General features: G+C 49.4%; 2 protein-coding genes across 4 annotated transcripts; both read right to left on the bottom strand.

The window, feature by feature from the left end:
* Nucleotides 1–652: 652 nt before the first annotated feature.
* UBE2Z (ubiquitin conjugating enzyme E2 Z) lies at nucleotides 653–15,398 on the bottom strand. Its single transcript, XM_032871345.1, has 7 exons — nucleotides 14,968–15,398; nucleotides 12,924–12,996; nucleotides 10,803–10,990; nucleotides 8,332–8,443; nucleotides 5,965–6,077; nucleotides 4,994–5,084; nucleotides 653–2,728 (listed from the first exon to the last, which is right to left on the bottom strand). The coding sequence occupies exons 1-7, from the start codon at nucleotides 15,288–15,290 to the stop codon at nucleotides 2,558–2,560; spliced, it is 1,071 nt and encodes a 356-aa protein (XP_032727236.1). The 5' UTR covers nucleotides 15,291–15,398; the 3' UTR covers nucleotides 653–2,557.
* Nucleotides 15,399–15,701: 303 nt separating this feature from the next.
* Nucleotides 15,702–25,063, bottom strand: ATP5MC1 (ATP synthase membrane subunit c locus 1). 3 transcript variants are annotated; one of them, XM_032871350.1, is made up of 5 exons: nucleotides 24,894–24,960; nucleotides 24,349–24,396; nucleotides 23,467–23,544; nucleotides 22,798–22,979; nucleotides 15,702–15,833 (listed from the first exon to the last, which is right to left on the bottom strand). In XM_032871350.1, exons 2-5 carry the CDS (start codon nucleotides 24,385–24,387, stop codon nucleotides 15,773–15,775), a joined length of 360 nt encoding a protein of 119 aa, XP_032727241.1. In that variant the 5' UTR covers nucleotides 24,388–24,396; nucleotides 24,894–24,960; the 3' UTR covers nucleotides 15,702–15,772. The 3 variants fall into 3 exon arrangements, with proteins under 3 accessions (XP_032727241.1, XP_032727240.1, XP_032727239.1); XM_032871349.1 differs by lacking the exons at nucleotides 15,702–15,833; nucleotides 24,894–24,960 and adding exons at nucleotides 22,214–22,434; nucleotides 24,964–25,063; XM_032871348.1 differs by lacking the exon at nucleotides 15,702–15,833 and adding an exon at nucleotides 22,214–22,434 and having other exon boundaries at nucleotides 24,894–24,959.
* Between the last annotated feature and the right edge of the window lie 158 nt (nucleotides 25,064–25,221).

Raw genomic sequence — 25,221 nt, forward strand, 5'->3', positions numbered from 1 at the left:
CACTGGGCGTGGGCCACCAGCTTAAAAGGCAAAGTGAGGAGCCAGAGCCTAAGTGCACTGGCATGCGGGCCTTCACCTTCCCACATTGTGGCTTTGCCCGGCATCGGCTGGCCACGTCCCATGAAATGTCTTCCTTGCCATGGGGTCAGCCAAGAGGGAAAGCCTTTGCGCCAGAATGCTAGAGCCTTTCTATAGCAAGTAGAGAAGGAAGGTGGCTGCATGAATCAGTCTTCGTTAAGAACTCCTAAGAGCTGGTTTCATACCAGATACCTGAAAATCAAGTGAGGTCTGGATTATCCAGAACTTAAGATGCCCTTTCCTTACCCAGGGATACAGTCTAGATGTGCCTGTCCTTGGAGGACATACTCCCTTCCCAGTTTGTGAAGGAGCTCCTTCGAAGCAACTGAGGCCAAGATGGCATTCCTCTCCTTGATGGCCAGACATGGTCTCAGAAAAGGCCCTGCTACTTCTGGTTGGTGGGAGACTCGTCCCCGGCCGCCCTGCTTCCACCCACGCCCTGTAACCGGAGTTTCCAGCCTCCAGACAATGCATCGAGCACTTTCTCCCTGGCAGTTTCAGACCCGGGTGAGAGGTGTGGTTGTTGGAGGATCCCAGTCTCCCTTGACACACACCCTCCCACACCCACAGGCGCTTCCTCCTTCTGCCAAAACAAACTTTATTGCACCAAAAAGAAAAAAAAAAAAACTTCATTTATGTACAGTCAGATATAAAGACATCTCTTTTGACTCCTGTGCATATATTTCCTCAACTCAAGATTAGGGCATAAAAGTCAGGCTGGTATGCCAGACATGCTCTGCCCACGGCAGGGCCAAGGAGAGGATTGTCACTTGAAAGTGGGAACACTTAAATGGATGACAGACAACCACTGGACCAACAGATCAAGGGCATTCTGCTAAGCCCTGTACTTGCTCTGGAAATGGAAGAGGGAAATTGGCAGCAGGGTCCCTCTTTAAGTCTCCTTGTTAAGAGACCCAGCCTTAGGTATCTGAGATAAACTTCCATTCCCCAAGCCCACTTCCTGTCCAGTTTCTTTGCTTCCTGCCCTCCCAAGTTGGACATTCTCCTTCGTGCCCAACCTCTTCCGAACTCCCCGGAAGTCCCATGACCCGCAGGCAGAAGCCTTCAGAGCAGCGGGCAGGGCAGGCCCAAGTCCTCCTCTCCCGTACACGCGGCTGGATACTGACTGAGGCCCTGCGTCACATGGATCACCAACACCCCACTGGGAGCCCTAACAGTAAGAATCTGGAAAGTATGGGGAGAACACACCAAAAAGGGGAAGGCTGGAGTTTCTCAGTGCCCAGTACCACAGGGCGCCTAACACACATTCTTCTGAGCCAACCAGCTAAAGGATCACTGCAGCTAGATACAGACAGAGAAGCAAAACAGCCAGGCAAACAGCCATCAGAGCCAGTGACAGAGCAGCTGGGAAGGACGGGAGGCGGAGAGGCAAGAGAAGCAGCGGGGCCCAGAGTCCCAGCCCCAGCCCCTCTGCCATTGGCGACCCTTGCTCCCCACAAGTCCCTGGGCATTGAAGTGGGAGGGAGGTTGGGGGGGGGGTAACCAGAGGCCAGGGTGAAAATACACAAGGACAGCCAAACAGAACACAAGAGGACTAGCATCAGTCTCCCCACTGCACCCCACCCCCAGGGGAAATACCCTCATCGTGGCTAGCATTTAGGAACATCTGTAAAAGACTATTCTATGTAGTGGCTCTCGTACCCCACACACAGCAGCTGGCTGCGTTGGGAACTTTTCAAATCAGTGATTGCGGGAACAAAATCAGCTTCTCATGGTGCCTGTGCAGGCTCTACCAGGACCTCGGTTCCATCCCAGTCACATTTACCTTCTGTCTTAAATCTGGAAATGGGTGAGGGAATGGCGGGCGGGGGCAGAGGAGAAAGGTGCTCAGGTGCTAGGTAAAGCTCACTGATCAGCAGCCTAGACTCCACCACTGTTCCTTCTCTTTGGTCTGTCTAGAACAGTGACTATAAATTAGGAAAAACAAAATTATGCTGGCCCATGGGAAGTACTGGGAGAAGAGAGGCAGGGAGGAAAAGGGCATCGGGAAGCCCTGCTTCAAGACTGCAGACAGACAGACAACCACCCAGACTGCTTAAGTGTCACAAACAGCCCCCCACCCAAAGCTCCCTTCCAGATATCCCCCTCGTCACGTGGGCACGCTCCCTCCTGGAATTACAGTTTCTGTCTCCCGCCTCCCCCTGAGGAGCTGGCCCCGTGGAGAGGTGTGTCGGCCGCTTGTGTTTGCCAGAGGCCCTCACCCTGGGTGCTCCTGCGTCGGTACCTTGGCCCCTGCTATGGGATGAACACAGCCCCGGACGCTCGAGAGCCAGGGAGGTCAGGTCAGGAACAGCCTCCCCACTCCCACACCCTGGGATCCGAGCTGGCTTGGTTCTTGCCATCTTGCAGGATGACGTCACGTTTGGAGGGAGATACACAGTGCCTCTCCATCCCTGGGGTGGGGGGAAGGGACGTTGCTGGGACCCTTGAGTGGGGGGAGGGGAGAAGGGAGCAGGGTCTAAACCCTCAGGCTCCCGTGCAGGTCTGTCTCTGTCCCAGACGAACTGCTATCAGAGTCCATTTCGGCGTTCTCATTATGGAGCCTCTCCAGCACTTTCTGACGAATCAGTCCCAGGCGCATCAAAAGGGACTGGTAGTCAAAGTGGCCACGCTTCTCTCCAAAAGGGTCCTGTGGGGGAAAGGAGACAAGCAGGATGGAGGATTCGAGTCTGGAGGGCTCACCCCAGAAAGAGCAACTTCGGGCCCATGCTGGACGTATGGTCAACTTCCGAGTCACGGGCGTAGAGGGTAGAGCGCTCAATCCCAACAGCAGACAGCACACCCTCTGCTTAGAAATATTACGGCACACTAACCGCCACCCAGAGAGGTCTGGCTTGGGACAACATTCAAACGTTTTTGTTCCCTGCAAGCAAGCCACTATGCAGAAGAGGGTCACAGTAAAGGGGAGACAGGCAAGAAACAGAAATTCAAGACCAGAACTGTGACCATTACGTGTGCCTGTGTTTGCAATTAACTTCATAAAAACCATGCAAAGGGAAGTATCATCTTTTTTTCCCTATAATTCCAAAGGGGAAATCTGCTTTTCCAACATCACAGGCAAGTCTGGAGCTCAGGAGTTCGGACTTCCAGATAAGCACCTGTCCACTCTTCCGGAGAGACCTGCCAACACCTCCTTGTCCACTTTGTACGCATCACTCCGGGGCTGCCCAACCTTGATCTCAGTCCCTGTCATTCTACACCGAACATCTCCGAAAGTTTTCTAGAAAGGGGTTAAGTGTCCTTAAAATCTCAAAAATAACCAGGGTGGGAGTGGAGAGTCTAAACACAAGGAACGTAAATGCTACACAGAGAATATGGCAGCGAAGCAGTGCACAGCCAGGGTTTAGAAAAGTGGAGACCTCTTGAGTCACAAAAAGGTACACGATTTTTCCCTCCCACATTCTGCTTCTCCCACATACACTCCTTCCACACTTCTGTCCACACATCACCCTCACGATCGGGCACCAGTGAACAGAAGTCACAGTCACTGGGACTGTAGCCCACACTTTCTGCTTCTCAGGGTTACGTTCCCCACAGGCTGAACTCCACACTTACTCTGGAGCCGTCATTTTTCAAATCTTCCTTTTTTCATCCTTGGCTCCATTTCCACCCACTTCCCTCCTCCCCAGACGCTGCTCTTCCCTTTCCTTCTCTCATCACGAGTTATTTTTCCTCCACAGAGTGAATACTGGAAATGCTTTTGAATACCAGCAATGAGAATTCCTGATGGGGCACAAAGCATGGCAGGCATCACCTACAATGGACTCTGAAAAAGGGGTCGGGAACAAGTTAATGCTGATCTGGCCTTGCCCTTTAAGGTTTTTTTGTCTTGTATTTTATTTATGTATTTTTTTAAAGTAATCTCTACACCCAACATGGGACTCAAACTTCCAACCCTGGGATCAACAGTCACACGCCTTCCCAACGGAGCTAGCCAGGCGCCCCTGCCCTTTGAGTTTTAACGGGGCAGATGGGTGGGAAAGCCTTGAAGGAAAAGACAGGGCAGGGCAACTACCATTCCTGAGCAGCAGCTGAGGAAGGAAGACATTTACTCCTACTGCTGCTGGTGCGGCCTGGGTGGGGGAAGCAGCTCAGGAAGAGCTGGAGAAAACTTTAAGTGGCCTCATTCATCCAAGTCAGCACGAACCTAAGCAAGACCACAGGTAATGATCCAAAAGACAAAAGAACAGGTCCTTCAGGACAGGGGGAGTCTCACCCTCGTATCAACCAGGTCTTTTATATTTGAGCGTGTTTGCAATTTGGTTTCATAAGAATCTTTTTTTGTTTTAAGTAGGCTCCATGCCCAACATGGGGCTCGAACTCACGACCTTGAGATCAAGAGTCACACGCTCTACTGACTGAGCCAGCCAGATGCCCCAATAATCTCCTCTTTAGAGGAAGCTTAAATCCTGCATTCCAACTGGAAGTGGAAGCACATTTCTCCAATGGACGCCAGAAGTAAACAAATGCTTACTGTCTTCATAACAGGAGTCTTTCAACATGTAAGAGCACATACTCAACATTTCCCTAGCCTCGATCTCCGAGCAGCCCTCTGAGCCAGGGACTGGACTCAGTAGAGAACTCACCCTTATCATCACTAGGATCTGAGAGGGCTGAATGTTCATGGTTTGAAAAGACTGTTAAGAAGGGGAGGCATTCCAGGCTAGAAAGCAGGATGGTTCAGACTCTATCCATGAGCATCTAGTTTATGGCAAGACTGACAGGCAACTCCACAGGAATTAGGCAAGGCGGTCTCCTCCCTGGGCCACAGCAACTTAAATGACAAGTTCCTTTCGGCTCTGACTTCTCTGAGAGCTGCAGATGCTATCCTTGGGGAGGGATTTTATGGGGTCTGCCGTGTGGCCTCTGGAGTCGGTGGCAGGGGCTGCGTTACCTGCATAGTCTGGCCTTGAAGGTGCAGGCGATCTTTGCAAGCCACCTCATAGAAGTCGTAATACTCCAGGAAGGACTTCTCCATCACCCCTCTGGAAAATAAGCAGAGAAGCCTGAGCTAGGAACGTGGTGGGGAAGGGATCATCCCTTCACCATCTAACCTTACTGCCAATTAGAGTTCCCAAGCCCAGATTTGGCATCTCACAAAGACCTTCCTTTAAAAAAAAAAAAGGTTTCAGAGAGAGAAAGAGAGAGAACATGAGGGCCAGAGGGTGACAGGATCTCAAGCAGACTCTGAGCTGAGTGCGGAGCCTGACGCAAGGCTCGATCTTACGACCTGAGCTGAAACCAAGAGTCAGACGCTCTACTGACTGGGCCCCTCAGGTGCTCCCTCCAAAGATCTTTCAATGGAAAAAGAAAGCTGACAACCCAAGACTGACTGCTCTTATACCTCAGGGATTATTAAAGGAGGGTGACTGTTAATATTGATCATTTGAATCCCAACTTCAACTCGTGCCTCAATCTCATGTTTTCCACAGGCCATCCCTTAGCCCAACCCTTACTCAAAATTCTTCCAGAAGTTTGTTTCAGTAACTCTGACCTTGTTCATCCAGTTTGAACATTTATGATTAAACTCCAACACTAAGAAGTGGATTCATTATGAAGGGCTCTACGCCTCACTTGGTTATAGAACAAGTAAGGCTCTTCACTAGGTCCAGGCCCTCAGCAAACTGGAGGCTATGGGCTATGTCGTTCCCATTGGTCTTGGCACTCTCCTAGAACAGAGCAGCTCGCTGAACTTTCTCTTGAGAGACCCTTAGCCAGTACTCTTTGAAAACGGGAACCAAAGCTTTATGTTTTTCTGCATCTCCCCTGGTGCCCAATAGTGGACTTTGCCCCAAAGGTTCTCAGAGCTAAGCCTCCCAACAGCAATACCAAAGTGCCAAGTGGGCGCTCTTGGCACACACCTACCGTAAGGGCTCAGGGCAGGGACACTTTCCTTCCATCATGTCACAGACTGCCACTCTGATGGTCTCATGCCGGATACATTCATTGTAATTTTTGCTGTCTCCTGGATGTCTCTCCTGTAATGTAACAGACACCAGAGTGCCCAAGTACAAAATTTAGGCAAAGAGAAAAGTCAACAGGAGGAGACATCAGGATTAACGTGGGGCGCGGGACCCAAGTAAACAAACCTAGAAGATACCTTTCCGACTACGGCAGATCCATGAAGAGCAACTGAGTTTCTCTTTCTGAGATCATTCACCTCCCCCCACGCGTGCCAACACCCATCCTCTGTTACAGGTCACCCGGCCTGTATGCAGCAAACTAGACCCATCAGATTCCTAAGGCTGAAATGAGAGGCCTCTGAGGTAAAGACTGGATGGGAAAGAACCAAATGTTAAGAATGGTGATGGGACCAAAGGGTAAACATGACATTAAGAGTTTCAGTTAAAAAACCCTATAAATATCTGGATGCTTCCCGGCTAACTCCTTTTTATGTCTGCAGGGTTCTACCATCACTGAAATCAACTACTACGAACCTACTGGAAGTAGAACCTGAAGTTTCCAAAAAAACCTCCAATACTGACTGAGAAAGCCAATATGAATGTGTGGGCAGAGATGGAAGGAAGCACAGTCTCCCGTCCTTTTAACTCCTCCTCTACTCCGCAATGGTCCCCCTACCACCAACCTGGCAACCAGAACCCTGGACTCTGATTAAAACACATCATGAGCAGGAAAGACATATATACCCTCACTCTCCTACCATGGTTTCCAAAATGCACCACAGCGGGCTCACAGGGGTGCCGTGGGATACGTTCAACTTTTTTAGGAAAACCATAGTATTCACCACCTGTCAGTCAGCACGCCAACTACTAGCTTGAGCTCAGTGGGTCAGGTCGGACATGAAACTGCATTATTTTCCTTTCGATGACACGTGATGTTTGTGAAGCTGGACTGTCAATCACTACTTTGGTAAACAGCAAGCAGCATATGAAAACAGTGGGGAAGAGAAATGAGGGTGGTGATTCGACCAGATTCCATGATCTTCGAAGTTGTGTGGTGCCCAACAAGTGTACCCTTCCTGACATTAAGCCATTTCAGTTATTTAAGAAAGAAGTGAGTTGTCCAGATGTTAACCGCTAAGAAACGAACAGCTGGCCACTTCCTTCTGCCAGGGACCCGCAGCTGCGGACCAGTAAGGTTTGGGAGAATAAAAGTCACAGCTCCTGAATTTCCAAACAAAGGAGAGACCTTCAAATCAGCTCCTTGGTTGGCCAATGAGGGCCTTTTCCATTTCTACCTAATCTTAAAATCAAATACACTATTTGTTTGGAAAAGAGATTTTGGGAATAACTTCTGTTCCCTCTTAAAGGGTATTTCCTATTGTTCAGGTCTATAAATGAACCGTCAATGTTAGCATTACCTCAAATATTTTTAAAAAATTAGTTAAATTGTTTTAGTCACCTAAATAGAATTATTATCTTTGGGGATTATGATTGGAACTCTTTCCCTGTACTTCTGAGTAATCCTGGAAGGCATTCTGGAGCAATGGAAAAACTCTTGGTTCCAGGGCAAATACTGGGTTCTACCATTAAATCTGTGTATCTTTGTGAAAGTTATTAACCTGTCCGTGTCACCAATATCTCATCTGAAAATGGGGATAACATTTACCCCGAGTGAGTATTCTCTGCAACCAAAGTGGGGCTCAAACTCACGACCCCAAGGTCAAGAGCCGCGGGCTCTTCTGACTGAACTGGCCAGGCACCCCCACCTCAAGTTCGTGTGAAAGTTCAATGAGATAATATACATACAAAAACTTGGCAGTGGCTGGCACATAGCATACCCCTGGAAAACGCAACCTTCCTCTCCCTTCTCTCTGGCAGCGCTGACTGCAATGTTCTTGCCCCACTAGCTAATAAATGACTAGCTCCTCTGGCTCTTCAGGTAACAGGATTCTGTAACTCCGGAAAAACACCCGGCTGAACAGGAGTCACTCTAGGAAGTACCTTAAGGGGACTTTGGGAGAATGGACACATAGAGAAGAACCCACCAGCTGCAACAGCCCTCAAAAGCAAGCTTAGAATTAATTTCCAGAGGACTCCACTGATTCCCACCTTGTAGATTAATCCAAGTCAAATGGAAATAACCGAACAGTATTGTTAAGTTACAAGGAAAAAAAAGACATTTTTAAGGAGCACACACACCAGCTCCTTCTTTCTCCTATGGTGACATTAAACAAACAAACAAACAAACAGGACCCTTAAGCACACCTCTCAGAGCTCTTCAAACTCACTATTCCATTTCCCAGCTGCCCCTCTCCCCCCACCGCCTTACCTGCTCAAACCCAGGCTCATTGTGATAGGGGTTCTCAGTCATTAGGGACTGGATGGAGATGAGCACGGAGGAGATGCTCTGGGCTGGGCTCCAGGCGGGGCCAGTCCACGTACTGCAAAACACAGCAGATGGAGGGAAGAGGGTGAGGCCGAGAGCGATGGCGAAGGCCGCCACAGAAACACTAGTGCACCAGCACCCTGGGGCCTGGCAGCACCCACGTCAGTGAGTTAAACCAAACGTTTCTCTTTCACTATTAATGCTCTGGAATTCCCCAGCCTGTCTCACCCTCATTCACCAGAAATCAGTCAACTGCCTAATCCTCTTACCAAGTGGGACAAAAGAAAAGAGGGTAAAGCAAGCCCTGTAACTTTGAAGTGATTTTCATCCGACTAGGAAATAAACAGTAGCCAGGGAAGGTTCCAATCATCAAAATGGAAGAGAAAAGGTATGAAAACAGCACCAAACGCAGCCTAAGTGTTAACCTCTGTGAATCCTAAATCTGGAAGGTGGTGAAGGAGTTAGTGAGGAGACAGAAGCTGAGCACAGAGGGGCAGGGGGCCTGAATACAGCCATCTGGTTCAAGGCCATGTAGCAGGGCTGATGATCAGGGATCCTGCCCTGTATCCAGCCCCCAGTGTCAGACTCTCTGAAGACCACAGGACTCTGCCAAAGGACAGGAAGGGGAGTAGGGTCAGACCCAAGGAGGGTCTGAAATAATATATGGAAGCCATCCCGAATAAAAGAGAAGCACCAGAATTGCTCCTCTCTTCCATCGACCTGACCAGATCCTGGGAGGAGGAGTGCGACTTGGACAATAAATGACATTTCTTTTTAGCTCAATTCATTGAAGAGGTGGCACCTGATCTGGAGGCTGAACACAACCTAAGCCAGGACTGGCTTGCTCAAGTTCACTGGCCAATTCCCTCTCCCTGCTACGCTCGAGGAAAGCCCAGTTAAGCAAGCTCATCATCATCGTCGTCGTCGTCAAGGCTCGCTCTTCCGAGCCTCTCAGCCTGCTCCCCTCAGCTCTACTCCTCCAGGAAAGCCAGACCCTGCGCTAAGACTTCCGCTAAGACTTCACCTATTTGAGAGGCAAGCCAACAGGGTAAATTTTCATTACATTTCTTTCGTCAGTAAAGCAGTCCCAATCTTTTTTTCTACTTGGGAGGAAAGGACTGAGGCTGACAGAGGGAACAGTCGACTAAGAACACATGGGAATTTTCTACCCTGTGATTCAGGGTAGCTTCTCCTTTTCCACCCAACACGCTTCGGTCACTTGTACCCCACCATCTTACTTCCCCTGGTTCCACTGTGAGCTGAGGTTTGTTCAGAATCATTTCCTACTGGCCTAATGGGGAACCTAGAACAAAAAACCTGTCTCGAACAGATGTCATACAGAAACAACCACCGAGTGTCCTCACCACCGTGGGCTATGTATACCCCTGTCCTACCCGCAGAGACAGATTCCCTAACAACATAAAGGACCTCTTGAAGGACAACCTCCTGTGAAGGACTTCCTCACTGCCACCATCACAGAACATACCCCTGGATCAGAAAGATTAAAAAAATCAATAAAAGAAGCTGCGCCTCAGGTTGGGTCAGCTGCCTTCCCCCTCCCCCACCCCGACCCCACACTTGGGAAACACACTAGACAAGAAAGAAAACCGCACCCCCAGTTCGGGTGACTTTCCCAACTTCACCCTGCACTTGTTCTCTGCCCCAGGGGAAACTCAGATCACACGAACAAGACAGATCCAGAACACATCAGCAGACGGTTCCATTCTGAATGTGTGACCCCCCCCCAGGCAATTAAAAGGGAACCAATGAGAACCGCATGAAGCAAAAATCTCAGCAGCGCCCAGAAAACAAAATGCACTTGAAACTCATGTTTCTCATCTGATGTGATTTCCAACCTTAGACATTTTTCATTCAGTTGTTAGAATATCATATCATCCTCATCACCACCACCGCCTCCAAAGCCACTCATTGAGAGACTCAGAAACAAGACACCCACAATCGTACACGGCACAGATCTGCAGCCTTTCTCAACCCGTTCGGGAGAGAATCAAGCCCTGATGCCCTAAGGAAGTGGTTCTCAAGCTGGAGTGTGCGCCCAAATCACCCGGAGGGCTTGGAGGACACAGACTGCGGGGCCCGACCCCTGGAGTTTCTGACATAGGAGGCTCGGGGTGGAACCCCCGAGTCCGCAGGGCTGCAAGCGCCCGGGTGCTGGTGCAGCTCAGGGAGAAGCACTTCACGAAGGCAGCCACCGTAGGTCATAAATGAACTTCTCTCTTTGGCGCCTAGAATGATACTCGTCACGTACCATCCTGAGGAGAATTGAGGCGACAGTCCCTCCAATCATTTTCTGTGTTCTGTGGTTCAGATGAGGAACCCCAGTTGATAAAGGCTGGCCTAGAGCAATTATTTGCTAACAACGAACTTGGCCACTTAGAAGAGTCTCCTCTTACCCTAGAATACTCAAGCAGACTTTCCCATTGCGGTAGAAGTTGGGGTTAAACCTCACTGTGTTATTGCCCGTTGTCATCAGTTTGACCCGAGGCGGGTGGATGGGATAGTCGGGCGGACACCGAAACACGAACAGGAAGAAACCCCCTTCATAAGGGGTGTCAAATGGGCCTGTGATCAATGCATGAATCTGCAAAATAAAACCCCATCTCAAAATTGTGAGGTGATGTCCCATCCCAACCCCGCCTGGCTTCCACGTGCTCCCCACACCAGAAGCAGGCCCTTCAGCTGGCGTCCGTATTCCACGCCCTCACCATGCAGGAGGAGCAGCACGGACTCACTAGCACTGATACGCAGGTTTGGAACTTTAAGAAACCCCGTTCTGGTGGAGTGGCACCTGACTCGGGGGCTACATTCTACAGTTAGAGCCCAAGGTGAAAAGTGAATCCGATCCAACATCACCCTTGAGTATCCCTTAAAACTCCCCGGCAGCAGGGTTTTTGTTTAGACTTCCCTCATCAGTGCTCTGTGTGACAAGTCTAGACGGCACACCACTGCGCACATTAAAATATGCACCTGTAAAACATTATCTAGCACGTTTAATTTTCAGAAATGAGTATCTATTTTTACCGAGCACATCACCTTGGATGTGCCTGGGTTAAACACGTGTGTGATGCGACCCCACCCTCCACTTATGGGGCTGAAAGGGGAGGTAAGTTGAATGAAAAAGAGCCCAGGGATTGGTGGCCACAGCACCGGGGCCAGTAAGGGCGCAGAGCTGAGGGTTGTGATGGAGGCCTAGGAGGTCTGCTGCCTCCACAGAGGATCAAACCTACTGTGGAGAATGCAGCTCAAGCTGTATCCAACTTGTGCCAAAGATGGAAAGAAAAATGGGGAAAACTCAGGGTCCATTTGGAGCCCTTCAACCATCCCCCAAAATTTCCCCAATACGGTTGGTTAATTTAAGAAGAAAATAGATCGGTGGCATTTAGAACAGAATGCTAAACTCTTTTCCGCCAGCCATGATTACTGAACAAGCTTTCCCTTCCTGAAAGGAGGAAAACCTGAACAAACTCTGTTGTATTTCTTCTCCTACAAAGGCTGCTAGGCACTTAAGGTCTGTTCAGAATTTAAACAGCAAGATGAAAAAGGACCTGCAATGCAATGCCTCAGGCCCTACTTTGCCCTGGTGGCACCCCGGATTATCTTCTAGCCCTCAGTCATTTGGAATAGCAAGCTCAAATGGCATCAATAGGACATCAATTCTGGGACCCCGGGGAACTAGCATTATTAACACTGATACCTGACCGAGGACAAGATGTCCCAGGAAAAATATTTCCAACCACATAAAAAGAAAAAAAAATCAATTTATAGGGAAACCTATTTGTAACAAAATAGAAATACCAACAACACAATGTCTGAACTTTTACTGTAAGAATTTGAAACTATGGAGAGGTTTCATTTAAACAATACTAGATTTAGGAAATCTGATTTCTTCCCAACGTCAGTTTAAGGGAAGGTACAGCGTTTAAATGAGGGCAGAGCGCTCAATGACAGAGAGGCCTGAGTATCTAAGTCAGGGGAATTTCAGTCTGTGTTTGTGTGGTGAGGACAAGACAGGAATGGTCTCTGGGGTGGAAAGGATATTCAAAAGCAACCAGTGAGGATAGGAGCCCGGACAAGCCCATTTTAGTATAAAATCTGTTCATTCAGGTCTGCCCCATCCCCAATCTTCTCTGCATGTGATTTACAGCATCATACTTAAAGAGTCGAGAGTGACAGGATGGGGGGAGAATTGGGATAAAACGAATGACTATGCCATCTATCAGCCCAACTGGTGCATTTCTGAGAGTGAAAGAGTGCCCTAATAATAGTTAAGCTGGGACAAGTGGCATAAACAGGGATTTTCCAAGTCAACTAGAACTACGGACACCTGAGTAAAAGACACCTGTTCAAGGCTCTGCTCCACCTCACTGTGTGACCTTGGGAAAGCCACTTATTCTCTTGGGATCTTGATTTATTCATTTATGTAGTCAGAGATGTGAGCTGGATAATCTTTTAGGCTCTTCCAACTTTCTGGGCCCAACTTCCCAACAGCCCCCAACCCCCTCCAAGTTACATACCTTAGTCATGTCAACAGTATCAGGTACGACGAACATTCCTGGAGGAGGCTCCTTATAAATGGACATGATATCCCTGTATAACACCAAGAGGAGGTGGGGAAGGGAGTGAGGGAGAGGAGGAAAAAGGGGAATCCCTTGAGCAGGACAGCTGGTGGCACCTCAATGAGGCCAGGGTTTGAGAAAGTGGTGCTTGGTACCACAAATGTGCGCACTGTCTTGTTGGCTGAGAAATCTCAGCTGAGTACTTGTCAGGCAAGCGGAGAGCAAATTATTATCAAAAGGGCATTGTTTCCTCAGGGGGAGGGGGGAAAAAAACCAGAGATCCCAATGGCATCAGATGTCACCCTGGAAAAGCCACATCCCATTTACTCTCTCTTCCTCCCACAGGCAATTCATTCACTCCCCACCTCAGAGACTCCCAGGTACTATGACTGAATGCTAAACGAAGACTGCTCAGTAACTGGGAAAACATAATCAACTCCACCAAAAAAGCGAATCCCATAGACAGTGGACCGTTGCTGGCACGGGAATTCTATGAAACAAGTGAGCTAGCAAGGAGCAATCATGGTCTTCCTGCCCAGGGTACCAACAGGTAGAGATCTCTTCAGACTGCAGAGGGTACCCTCTGAAATCGCTGGGTCTCACATCTGAAAGATGACATGCACTGGCTACTACAGAGAGAGGATCTGTAGGTTGTCGTGCACAATCTAGAATGCATCCGTTGTGAGCGCAGGTCTAAAGGACATTCTAGGTGGGAAGAGGCTTGGTAGAGTACATAGGGATGTAAAGTGCAAACAAGTGAGAGAAGCAGAGGAAAGAAGTACTGGCAGAACTCAAAGGTAAAAGTCAGGACTGGCAGACTGAAGGGGATGGAGGATAGGAGTAGAAGGGAGTGCTGAGATTCTGAAGTTAGAGGTGGCGACCCTGTTGGACCCTAATAGAACTGGTGTCTGCGTAAGCCACTGGGCCAGATACTTTACACACATGTTGTTTAATGGTTATTACAACCTTGAAAGATAGGTAGAGACATCTGAAGGGACTTGGAGCATGGTGGGGGGGGCAGTGAAATTACCTAGATGAGTATGGCTGCACTGGAAGGGCACAGGGAGAGGTAGAGACCCGTCATCAGGAAACAGGTTTCAGAATTAATAGTGGTCAAAAAGCATTACTTTTTCCCTATGCAATAGGTACTACGCTAAGCATTTTTGCAGAAACATTATCTATTAAATGATAGGATCTAAGATCAGTCACCCAAGAAATAAGCACGGAAAGGACTTGGGCCTTTGTTCCTCTATCTGAATTAGGTATATTTGCTTCAGAAAAGTAAACCAGATGACGGAGAAGAAAAAATACAAGAAAGTCTTGGGTGGGATAATACAAGCCAGAGTGAGACTGGGGGAGAAAGCCTGCATTCCCGGAACAGGTGTGAGAGTGGCGAGCTTTGGGGTTCTGGAGAAGTGGTTCAAGGGGAGACTGCGGGTATGTGAGGGAAACGATCTAGACTTGGGGAGACGGTTTGAGCAGATGGGGAATAAAAAGAAAGGTTGGTCTCGACTGTGAAGCCACGAAAACCAAGCTCTACGTGTGTTACAAACGGGGCTCGGGAGGCTACGACGCGGGGCTGGGGGGGGGCAATGGGGGGGGCCTCCGGGCAGCATCTAGCAGGGCGGGGGGGGGGAGGGGGGGAGAGAGGCGGCGCGGAAGGCGGGAGGGGGTGTTGCTGAAGCGCGAAAGGGTCGGGTTTCGGGCGGGAGGTATGGGGGAGGGTGTCCGGCACTGAGACGGAGGGCTCAAGGGAGGTAGCCGAGGGGCGGGGTCGGACCGGGGCACGCGAGGAGGGCTTTGGTGCGTGTGGAGCTGCGGGCGGGGGGAGAGGGGACTTGGATCGCGACGCTTCGGGCTGGCAAGACGTGGGCCTTGGAGCTGGGCCGCCGCGAGGGAAGCGCGGAGGCAGCGGGCGGGGGGGTGGGTGTAGTGGGAAAGGGGGGGCGGGGAAGGTCGAGCCCCGGAGCTCGGGGCTGGGGGAGGAAAAACCCCGGCTCACCGCTTGATCCGAAGTAGACACTGCGGCGCGGTTCGTTCGCCGTCCCAGTCGGAGCTGAGTGTGGGGTCCCAGTGGCTAAGCAGTGCGGCCCCGTGGGCAGCGGCCGAGGGCGGGAGCCCGGGCAGCGGAGCCAGGCCGCTCCCCGGCCCCCCGGCCCCGCCCGCAGCCGCCGCCGCCGCCCACACATCCGGCAGGAAAGGCGGCCCGAACCCGCTGCCGCTAACGCCAACAACACCGGCGACGCCGCTCGCCCCGGGGCCCGCCGCCCCGGCGCCCGCCGTCGCCGTCGCCGTCGCCGCCTCCTCAGTTGGACTCTCCGCCATCGCTGCTTCGCTTCCGGGACTGCTCGGCAGCACGTCCGCCGACCAGAGCGGCCGCTGCTCCCTCCCGCTCCCGCACCACCGAGAGCCGGGCCAGAGTGTCCCCACCCTCCGCTTCCACAGCCCGGGCGGCGCTGGCTCCGCCCACCCCCGCCCGACCAGCGAGAGGCGTTCTGCAAGAGCGTCCACCCACGGTCCTCCAGGGCGAGATGGAGTGGGAATCGGAGCCGCGTTGGCCCTTGCTTTGCGGGAGGAGGCTCTCAAGCGTTCGGGGTCGCCGAGGTGCGGCTGAGAGCTCAGTGACGTGCAATATTTAATTTTCAAGTGTGGCAGGGAGAGGAAGGAAGGATTGTATCCCCACCCTTAACGAAAGAGACCCTCCTCGGTCATGTCCATGGGCCAGGAGTGGGGATCGAGCTTCCTTGGGGAAGGTTCTGAATAGATGAGTCGACTTGCTCAGGGCTCTTTCCTGTCTGAAAACCTCTCTAATTTATCCTTGCTTCCCGCACGGTCACCCACGGAGGGCAGGCTGCCATTGCCCCCTTCCTGCAGCAGGACCAAGAGGAAGGAATCAGAACCGGCGAGCGAAAAACTACCTCGTTTTAGAGTTTATTCAGTATACATTTATGAAGGGGCTAGTAAATGCCAAGCACTGTTGCTAGGCGTTGCCATAGGGATAATGAAACAGACCTAGAGAAGCTCAGTAAAAGGAAGAAAATCAGGCCTCCTGACTCCAAGCCAAGTGTTTTTTCTTCCCACAAGTCCTCGAATATACAGGAATCAAGGGGCTGTGAGTTTAAATCCTGGGAGGATTCTTCAGGGCTTTCCTGGGATTTGTAAGGTGAAATAGCATACTATGGACTAAGAAACACAGAAGCCTTCTAAAATAGACTTTCTCTTTTCTTTTTAGCAAGAACACAGGCTCATAATCTTGTCCGGGTAAACTTGCCCAGATGCATTTCAGAATTGAAAGTAACACTCCCAGTAAGGTCTCGGGCACCTCTCAGTAACCAAACATTGATATTTCGACAGCAAAATGTATGACTATTCTTACTAATTTAGGGTACACGTGTGAATATCCATAGTACATCAAACAAATAACCTCCCTCTGTGTTTTATTTGGCTGCCCAAACTGGTTTTTAGGAAAAAAGGTACATTTTTCACTGTTTCCTGAATTTTCCAATAAGGGACCATGGACTTGAGTGGATAATAGCCAGCACTTACTGAGACTAAAAATTTGTTTCTGGGGTGCCTGGGTGGCTCATTGAGCATCTGCCTTTGGCTCAGGTCATGGTCCCGGGGTCCTGGGATCGAGCCCAGCATCAGGCTCTCTGCTCAGTGGGAAGCCTGCTTCTCCCTTCCCACTTCCCCTGCTTCTGTTCCCTCTCTTGCTGTCTCTCCAAAAAATAAATAAAATCTTTAAAGAAATAATAAAAATTTTGTTTCTTTAGATGACATTTACTGAATGCTTAATATGTGCCTAGCATTTTGTATACTTTGTCTTATTTGTTCCTTTCAACAGCCCTATGAAGTAAGTACTATTATTAGTCCATTCCGACAGATGGAAAAACAGAGGCTTACGGAGATTCGGTCACTTATCCAGGGTCACACTGAGAGCAAGCAACAGATTTGGGGCTGTAAGCCAAATCTGTCTGACTCCAGAGAAAAAGTTTTAACTGCTGTGTGATACTGTCACAGCCTGGAGCTCTCCCACATTGACTGAATTTTACTTCATGTGGTCCTTTGTTACCTGTTGCTTCCAATCCCTACCCCACAACACACACACACACACACACACACACACACACACACACACACACTCTCTTGGGGTTCTCAAGCATGTACTGTCTGTGAACCCAGCAGGGGGCCTGGTATAGCTTAGGTAGTTAACATCAGGCAAAATGAATCAACACAATGTTTTATACAGATTTCATATTTTGTTGGTTTAGCATTTTACCACTCCATAGTCATAAGGATATCAGAATATCTATGAAAGGATACACAAAAAACTGGTAATAGTGGCTGCCTCCAAATGGTTTGATCACTGACAAGGTAAGCCAAGGTGTGTGTATGGATGGGTACCTTTTTAATATTGTACTGTGTATCTATTGCCTATTCAGACTAGGTTTTATTCATTTTTAAAGGATTCTGGAATTTTGTTTGGTTATTATTCATTTAGTAAGGTGGTCAAAGTCAACTCACTGATAACCTCACAAAGAAAAACACTACTCCATCCCTCCTCCATGACTCTAGTCTGCAGAGGCCCAGAGATGGCCCAGGGGGCAAGAGGATTCCTGCATGGGGTCCTTTCCTTACTACTGGACTATTGTTTTCAGTGGACAGAAAACATCTTGGATCCAGAAGAGTTTCCAGCTTTTAATCTGTACCGCTTACAAATAGCCTGTTTGAGCCTATTTCTGCATCCACAGAATGGTGCTAATTCTTACCTCTTAGGGTTTTTCCGAGGATTAAGTGTGACAGTTCCACAAGTGTTTTGTAGAGTGTCAAGCACTGTCTAAACCATGGGCATCCCACTTGCCCATGTACTGTCTCTCCTCCAGGCCTTTGCTCATACTTTTTCTCCCTGGAATACTCTTGCCCTCTACTCTGCCAGGGGAAATCCTAGTTATTGAAACACTGAGCCTCTATTTCTCATCAGTAATATTGGTAAAATGATAGTAGCTATAAAGAAGAGCGAACGTGGGGCGCCTGGGTGGCTCAGTTGGTTAAGCAGCCAGCTCTTGATTTCAGCTCAGGGTCCTGGGATAGAGTCCCACGTCAGGTTCCACGCTCAGCGGGAAGTCTGCTTCAGCATTCTCTCTCCCTCTTCCTCTGCCCCTCCCTCCAACTCACACCCTCTCTCTCTAAAGTAAATAAATGACTCTTTAAAAAAAGAGAGAGATAATGTGATAACTAATGTGCACAATACCTGCTCAGAGTAAATGTTCAATAATTATTAACTCTTACTATTCCAACTCATCTTTAATGCAGGCTGAAATACCACTTTCTCTCCCATGATTTGCACCTCCGGGTGTATTCTTATTGTTACTATTTATTAGTCATTTAGAATTACTCTGTCCTCGAGTGATTCATACCTTTATTGCAGCACATACTACTTTTTATTTTTCTGGTTTGGTTACCCTGTCTAGCTACTACGTGTGACATACTCTAGGGCAGAAAACATGGCACACGCAACTTGTATCTCCACGAACTGAAATCCAGTGAATGCTGCAGACATGGCAGACAGAGTGGAAATAAGGACGGGGCAGCGAGTTGCCCTTCCCCTGGCCATGGGTCTCTAGAATTTCAGCCCCTCCTCCTGCTCAGATATGCCTGTTTTTCTTTTCAAAAGGCTGAGCCAGGCTTGCACAAGGAATCTGCAAGTCAAGGCCCGAAGGGCCTTAGAGCATGGCAGCTGCTTAAAGGACCAGCTCACCACCTTCCAAGGGAGCTCCAGGAAGCCTCTAAGCCAGGGAAGAGGAAAGGCCAAGGAGAGGCTAGCAGCAGAGTGTTAGAAGCTGGCATTGCTCAGTCTAGTGTTTACAGACTTTTTCAAAGCAACACCTGGCTGCTTTTCTGGCAGCTTGGCTAGAGGGAAAGAGTGTGCCTTCTGGAGCCTCTCCCATGTCCTCTGGGGATGGATGACACAACTAAGCTGTCTTCCTACAGGAATTTGGATCCAAGCCTCTCTCCTCCACAGCGTCGGACTGCCCTGCGCCGAGACATCTCTTAGTGCAATAAAGTTTGGTAACACCTTGCTTATGGCAACTAGACAAATGTCCTCCCCCAAGGACAGAGGCCAGCAAGTGTCATAGAGTCCAGGTCACTGATGTGCCTCAACTCTAAGAGGAGAAATTGTGAAGGTCTTTCTCCCCTTCCCCAAAGTTCTATGTCCCTCAGGAGCAGTCCTTCCCCCACATAATGCCCAGCCTTTTGTCCTGGGCTCAATGCCAGGGATAGATGAATTCCCATCCAGGTCATAAAACCTGTACTAAAATTAAAAATCAGAGCTTAGACTGGGAGTTTGTGGCTTCTGATTACAAGTGATAACAGCTATATTAAAGAACTTTTTTTTTTATATTAAAGAACTTTTTAAAAAAGATTCAGTTTTTCTAAAGTAATCTCCATACCCAACGTGGGGCTCAAACTCACAACCCCGAGATCAAGTTGCATGCTCTCCCAACTGAGCCAGCCAGCTACCCTCTTAAAAAATTTAGGAATACAGGTGTTATTACATCTCTCTGAATACATGGAATGTTACATGTATCTCATTAACACTGCAATGCATATGTTACATGTATTATCATTATTTGCACACATTTACCTGTATTATCTTATTTTGTTGTCCCAACCACCGTGAATTGTTCTTATCCCCATTTTAGAGGTGAGGAAACGAATCTCAGGGGAATTCCCCAGTTGAGAAGTGGCAGGGATGGTGTTTGCATTCCCCTCTATGTTCTTTGCTACCACGCTGAGCTCTTCCGGAGTAGGTACTAATTGTTTTTGGTCACTGCCTCTTAAGTTTAATGAAAACAGTGGACCCTCACCAAAGAATCATACACCTCTGTAAGTATTTTGCATTAAGCAAGATGGTTCCCCCCTAAAGACCCTAAAGAATCCCAATGGTAATTGACTAACTAGCCTTGTTGGGGGTGGGGCAGCATTCTCCCCTGACTCTCTAGGGTTCTCTAGGCCCAACTACATTCCCAACCTTGCTGATTTGGATTTGTAAGTCCAGCAACTCCAAGGCTGTTTGGAGCTCACGATCAAGGGAAATTCTTGCCAGCCCCTTGGCAAAAACTAGGTTCCTGGAGTTTCACAGGAAGTTAAGAGAATCACCCTCCCTGGAGGCTGCTCCTTGAATTTACTGTTAGAGTGACCTGGCAAGGATGCCGGCCTGACATCCCAAAGGGTTACTACATTCCATTTTTGTAACATTACCAGTTTAATCCATTGCTCCCTTGGGAATACCTCAGCTGCGGGTTCAACCTGAGTTCCATTCTTTCTCTTTGGCCCTATGATTCCTGGGCTCTGCTTCAGCTTCTAATACCAATTTGTTGGGGACAACCTTAAGAATTACTTAAAGAGGACAAGCAGCAGATTATAGGAGATGAGTAGTTCTAAACTGGGAGTGATTTTGCCTCCAACCAGGAGACATTTGGGTGTTTAATTGGTTGTCACAACTTGAGGGTGTGGAGGCCAGGGATGCTGCCTAACTCCATACAATGCACAGGGCACCCTACCACGACCATGGACTATCTGGCCCCAGATGTGCCAAGGTTGAAAAATCCTGTGGTGTGAGACCATGACTGTTGAATGAATGTCAGATGGACCTGGGACTGGAACTGCTGGTGTGCTGTGTGCTATCGGGCATGTCAGTGAACTTGGGTAAAGCCTAGGTGAGTCAGCACAGTGATAAGAACACAGGTTCTGGAGTTTGAATTCCAGCTTTACTAATCAGCTGTGTGACCTTCATAGGTCACCTCACCTCTCTGAGCCTCTTTTTCCTTGACTATAAAAATGACCTCATAGGGATGTTGGAAGCCATTCACAGAAAATGCTTTGCACTGCGCCTGACCCCAAGAGCTCTTGTGTTAGCTGAGGTTATTAACACACTGGCTTCCTTGCTCTCCCTCACCTACAGCACATAGTTTTGTACCCACATATTCAATGTGGGACACTGTTCAAGGTTTCCACTCTCTTAATGCCCCCAACTCCTTAAGGACAGGATCTTAAGAGTTCCCTGCCTTCCCCAAAACGATTAGGAGGATACTTAGCACTTAAATACTTGCAGACTTTCCTTAGTTGCATGGAAATTGAATCCATTCTTCTTAATTCACATTTCTTGGTGTTCCTACCCTCTTTGCTAGCTGCCCTTCAGCTGGATAGGAATAGTCTTGGTTTCGCCATTTTGCAGAAGTTTTGAAAGGGAGGTATAAGGCTTTCACAAAATGGGTCCCCACTTCTACCCCCTTTTGAGACCATCCAATTTGAGACAGATCGTTGTTAACCAGCACCTCTGTGTTCATTTTGTCACGGTTAGCTCATGCTGGGGCTTAGGGCAGCAGTGGCTGTGTGTAGTAGACCAGCTGAGCGCTCTCTTCCCTGAGTTATCAGTTGCGCTTTAGCCAAGCTGGGGAAGCCTGCTGGGCCAAGACTGAAACCATGAGGAAGATGCTGTGCAAGGCTCTCTAAGCAATTTACTGGTTGGTTCAACCAAAAAAAATCCCTCACCCCTTGTTTCCCCTAGCAAAGCTAAGACTGTAAATTCTCCAAGAACAGGAACTGTACCTCATCTGCGTATTCTAGAATGTTTAGACACTCTAAGAAAAAGTGTCTTTCATTCTTTCATCTAAGAATGAAAGTGAAACTTACAAGTGGGACTAAACGCAGGCAGATGGAGGCCCGCCTCCATTTCCAACCGGCTACATCACTTCTTTGGGACTGTTTCCTTATCGGTGCCACCCTGCTTGTGGGGCTGTCACAAAAACAGATGGGACAGCACAGCAGCTAACAGGTTAGGCTGGCCTGAAGTGGAATCCCCAGTTCTTCCACTGCCCAACTCTGTGATGTTGGACAAGTTATTTTGCTGCCCCAAGGCTTGGTCTCCTCATTTGTAAACCAGGTATAAACCGTTTATTGAAATAACTAATTAAAACAGAGCTTGGTGCAAATTAGGCCCCTCAAGAATGACACATTATTATTTTATTGAATTCAAAGGAAAAAAGCACCAATTATCATTACTTGGACAAGTCCGTGCTCCCTCTGAGAAATAAAGGGAACCCTCCATGTTCTCAGGTCATGGCAGTGCCACTTCTCAGCCCTGAAGATTTGCAAACCACGAACGGATGACCCATTCCCACTTCCCTTGTCCCAGCTTTCCACCAAGACCCTCCGCAGGGGCAAAGGACAGAGGCACAGGCATATGGGTTTAGAGAAACGTTGTGTTTAATGGTAAAGTTTAGCACACTCCAGCACCAGCATGGCCTGAAGTCAAAGCAGCAGGGGCGGGTAGGTGACCCTCATGGAACCTCACATGGCGAAGAGGATGAGGAAGGCGACCATCAAACAGAAGAGCCCCATGGCCTCAGACAGGGCAAAGCCCAGAATGGCATAGGAGAAGAGCTGCTGCTTGAGAGACGGGTTCCTGCCAGGGACAGAGATCGATGCCAGCCAGGGGAGAGGAAGGGGTGAGGGCATGGGTGGTGGAGGACACAGGTAGACTGGGTCAATGGCCGGGAATGGGGTGGGGTGGTGGGATGTACTGCTGAAACTGGGAGAGGGCCTAAACTATATATATCCTGGGGATTTAGACAGGTAAGCAGAGCACCAACATGGTAAGTTTAAGACAGCCAGGTTGGAGACATATCTAAATACTGATTCAGAGATCACTGGAGAAAACAGGAGGCCGATGGAATCAACTCCAAGCTAGTGGGAGCTCCTGCTGAGGCTTCTCCCAAATGGGGTGGAATTTATGGTAGGAGATGCTCTAGGCCACCCCCAAACTTACCTGGCATAGCCAATGATCAAGCTGCCAAACACTGTTCCAATGCCAGCCCCTGAACCAGCCACACCAACTGTGGCAGCCCCAGCGCCAATAAACTTGGCTGCTGTGTCAATGTCCCGGGAGACAACACTGGTCTGGAACTCCCGTCGGGCCACCTGGAGCGGGGAGTTGCTGCTATAGGATGGCTGGGAGGCAAGCAGGGAAGGAGAGGTAGTGAGGCACAAGGACAGGTTGCTGACTCCCATACCCTCACTCGACCTACCTGGGCTCTGAAACTGTTGACAAATTGCCTGGTAGGAAGAGAATGCTCAGACTGCAGAGCATGCTGGGAATTAGTCCTCAGGCCCATTTCCCGACAGGGCCAGGGAAATTTTGTAGGTTAGGGAAACTTCATTTTTGCAAACTTCTCACCTACAATGTTCACCTTAGGGTACTTAGAGCTATTAAAGCACCACAGATTCTCTAATTGTCCTCCCACTCTGGCCTACAGATCACTATCTTGAAGAACCCCTCGCTGGGGAAATTAATTTTTAAGATTTTTATTTTTAAGTAATCTCTACACCCAATGTAGGGCTTGGGCTTACAACTCCGTGATCAAGAGTCGCACGTTCTACCGACTGAGCCAGGCAGGTGCCCCTGGGGAAATTTACAGGAGAGCCCACAGTCCTTTACCTGTTTAGCTGGGATCTCTGGCCTACTCAAGAGGGAGGCAGACACAGGCCTGATTAGATCCCTGGCACAACAGCGAATCTGTCAAACCAAAAAGACACATTCCTCTAAATCAAGGAAGGGAAACAGGAAAACCTAGATGCTGAAATTGTGTCAAAAATGTTATTATAAAGAGAAAAAAAGGCGCCCAGTGTGTTTCAAGGTCAATTAATGCATTCCTGTCTCTACCAGACAGGCCTACACCAGAGACAGCTGTCCAAGACCCAGGTGTAGGTAGCAGTGGCAACTTTCCCATTTAAACCCAGGTACCAAAGTTCATTTCTACGGGCACAGCCCTTATCACTGTCCCAGAAGGGAAGAACCCACCCTAACATCAAACCAGGGACAGGGAGGGTTTGCATCCGATCACCCAAAGAATCAGAAGGGGGAAATCTTATTCTCTTAGAGTGTACTCACTGTTACACACCCCGAATAGACTAGGTCAAGAAGCCTGGTGAGGCTCCTCCAACCACCAGCGAAGCAGAGCCTCCCTGCAACTGAGCTTTCTTGAAACATGCCAACAAAATGCAGTGGTTCTCAAACATGGCTGAACACTGGAATCACCTGGAGAGTTCTGGCCAAGCCTGACTGACTGCTTCAGTGGGCTGTCTGGCTACCGCCAAAGCCAGCCTGGGTGTAAAGGTTATCTCCAGACTCTGACCACGCTCCAAAGCCAAGAAAGCTTGGTTTACAGGTCTGAATAAAGAGGGCTTAACTGCATCACTACACCCTCCCCCAAAAGGCCAACAACATCTGGATGCCAAGCTTCTCTCAGTTCATTCATTAAATGTCGACAGGTCCCACCTCTACAGGTGATCTACAGATCACCCCGGAGCCGCAGCTTACCAGAGCCGGAGAAATGAGTAGTGCCCCGGTGGTCTGCATTTTCTCAGTCTGCAGAGGAAAAAAGAAAGATTCATTCACAGCCCAGTCGTCTGCTTAACAGCGGCGACCTTCGGTCGTCCCCTTCATCCTGCCCGTCCTCCCTCCCTGGACCACCACGTTCTTCCTTGCACCGTGCCCCAGCTGAGGAGGGCATTAGAGGTCAGAGGGACAGCGCGAAAGGGTCTGCAAAGGAAGGTCACGGGGGATCTTCAGCAGAGGAAGGAGGGCCCAAATCCCAGTAAGGAAATGTTGCTAAAGAGGGTGGTCTCCAGGGAAGACTTTTGGAGGCAGATACTAGGTCGGTGCCCGGCAGAGTGCTGCCCATGTTACACAGCTGTTCTCGGCCCGCCTCAGTAGGGATAGTTAATCGCTCGTTACCGTTGGTAATTAACATTAATTGTTAAGGATATAGGCAACCATCGCTTCTCCAGGCCCGGGGGACAAATGCCCCTTCACACAGCCCAGCCCACGCCCCTGCCCATCGCTGCCTTCCGGCCCCGAGTCACCTGTACTCCCACTGCCCCTCTGCCCCTACGCCGACCACAACGTTTGCCCCGCTCAAGGTGACTGACTCACCTCCCGGCTTTAGCTCTAGGTCTCAGCGCTCAGCTCCCCCACCCACGTGTCCCGGTGTCCCCCCAGTCTCATTGGTCGCAATCTTCCCGCATCCTCATTGGCTAACGTCCTCAAGTCCTCCTTTCTTATTGGCTTTCCGCAGCTTCTTCCTCTCTCTCTACAGGAGCTTCGTGGCAGTTCCCGCCTTCATGCGGGTGAAGGCGGGGTTTTCATCGGAGATCTGGCTTTCGATTGGCCAGTCCCTGAAATGCTCAACCA

Source organism: Lontra canadensis, unplaced genomic scaffold (genome assembly GCF_010015895.1).
Source record: "Lontra canadensis isolate GAN:19392208 unplaced genomic scaffold, GSC_riverotter_1.0 scaffold43, whole genome shotgun sequence".
Lineage (NCBI taxonomy): Eukaryota > Metazoa > Chordata > Mammalia > Carnivora > Mustelidae > Lontra > Lontra canadensis.

Bases quoted from the DNA above. Each gene is read 5' to 3' on its own strand.
- UBE2Z (XM_032871345.1), bottom strand. From the start codon at position 15,290: ATGGCGGAGAGTCCAACTGAGGAGGCGGCGACGGCGACGGCGACGGCG. The intron at 6,078-8,331 runs GTAAGGCGGTGG...GTTACATTACAG, and splicing joins ATGAGCCTGGGTTTGAGCAG to GAGAGACATCCAGGAGACAG. The intron at 5,085-5,964 runs GTAGGTGTGTGC...CTTATTTTCCAG, and splicing joins CCCTGCCCTGAGCCCTTACG to AGGGGTGATGGAGAAGTCCT.
- ATP5MC1 (XM_032871349.1), bottom strand. From the start codon at position 24,387: ATGCAGACCACCGGGGCACTACTCATTTCTCCGGCTCTG. The intron at 23,545-24,348 runs GTAAGCTGCGGC...TTGGTTTGACAG, and splicing joins TACTCATTTCTCCGGCTCTG to ATTCGCTGTTGTGCCAGGGA. The intron at 22,980-23,466 runs GTAAAGGACTGT...CTTGCCTCCCAG, and splicing joins CAGAGATCCCAGCTAAACAG to CCATCCTATAGCAGCAACTC.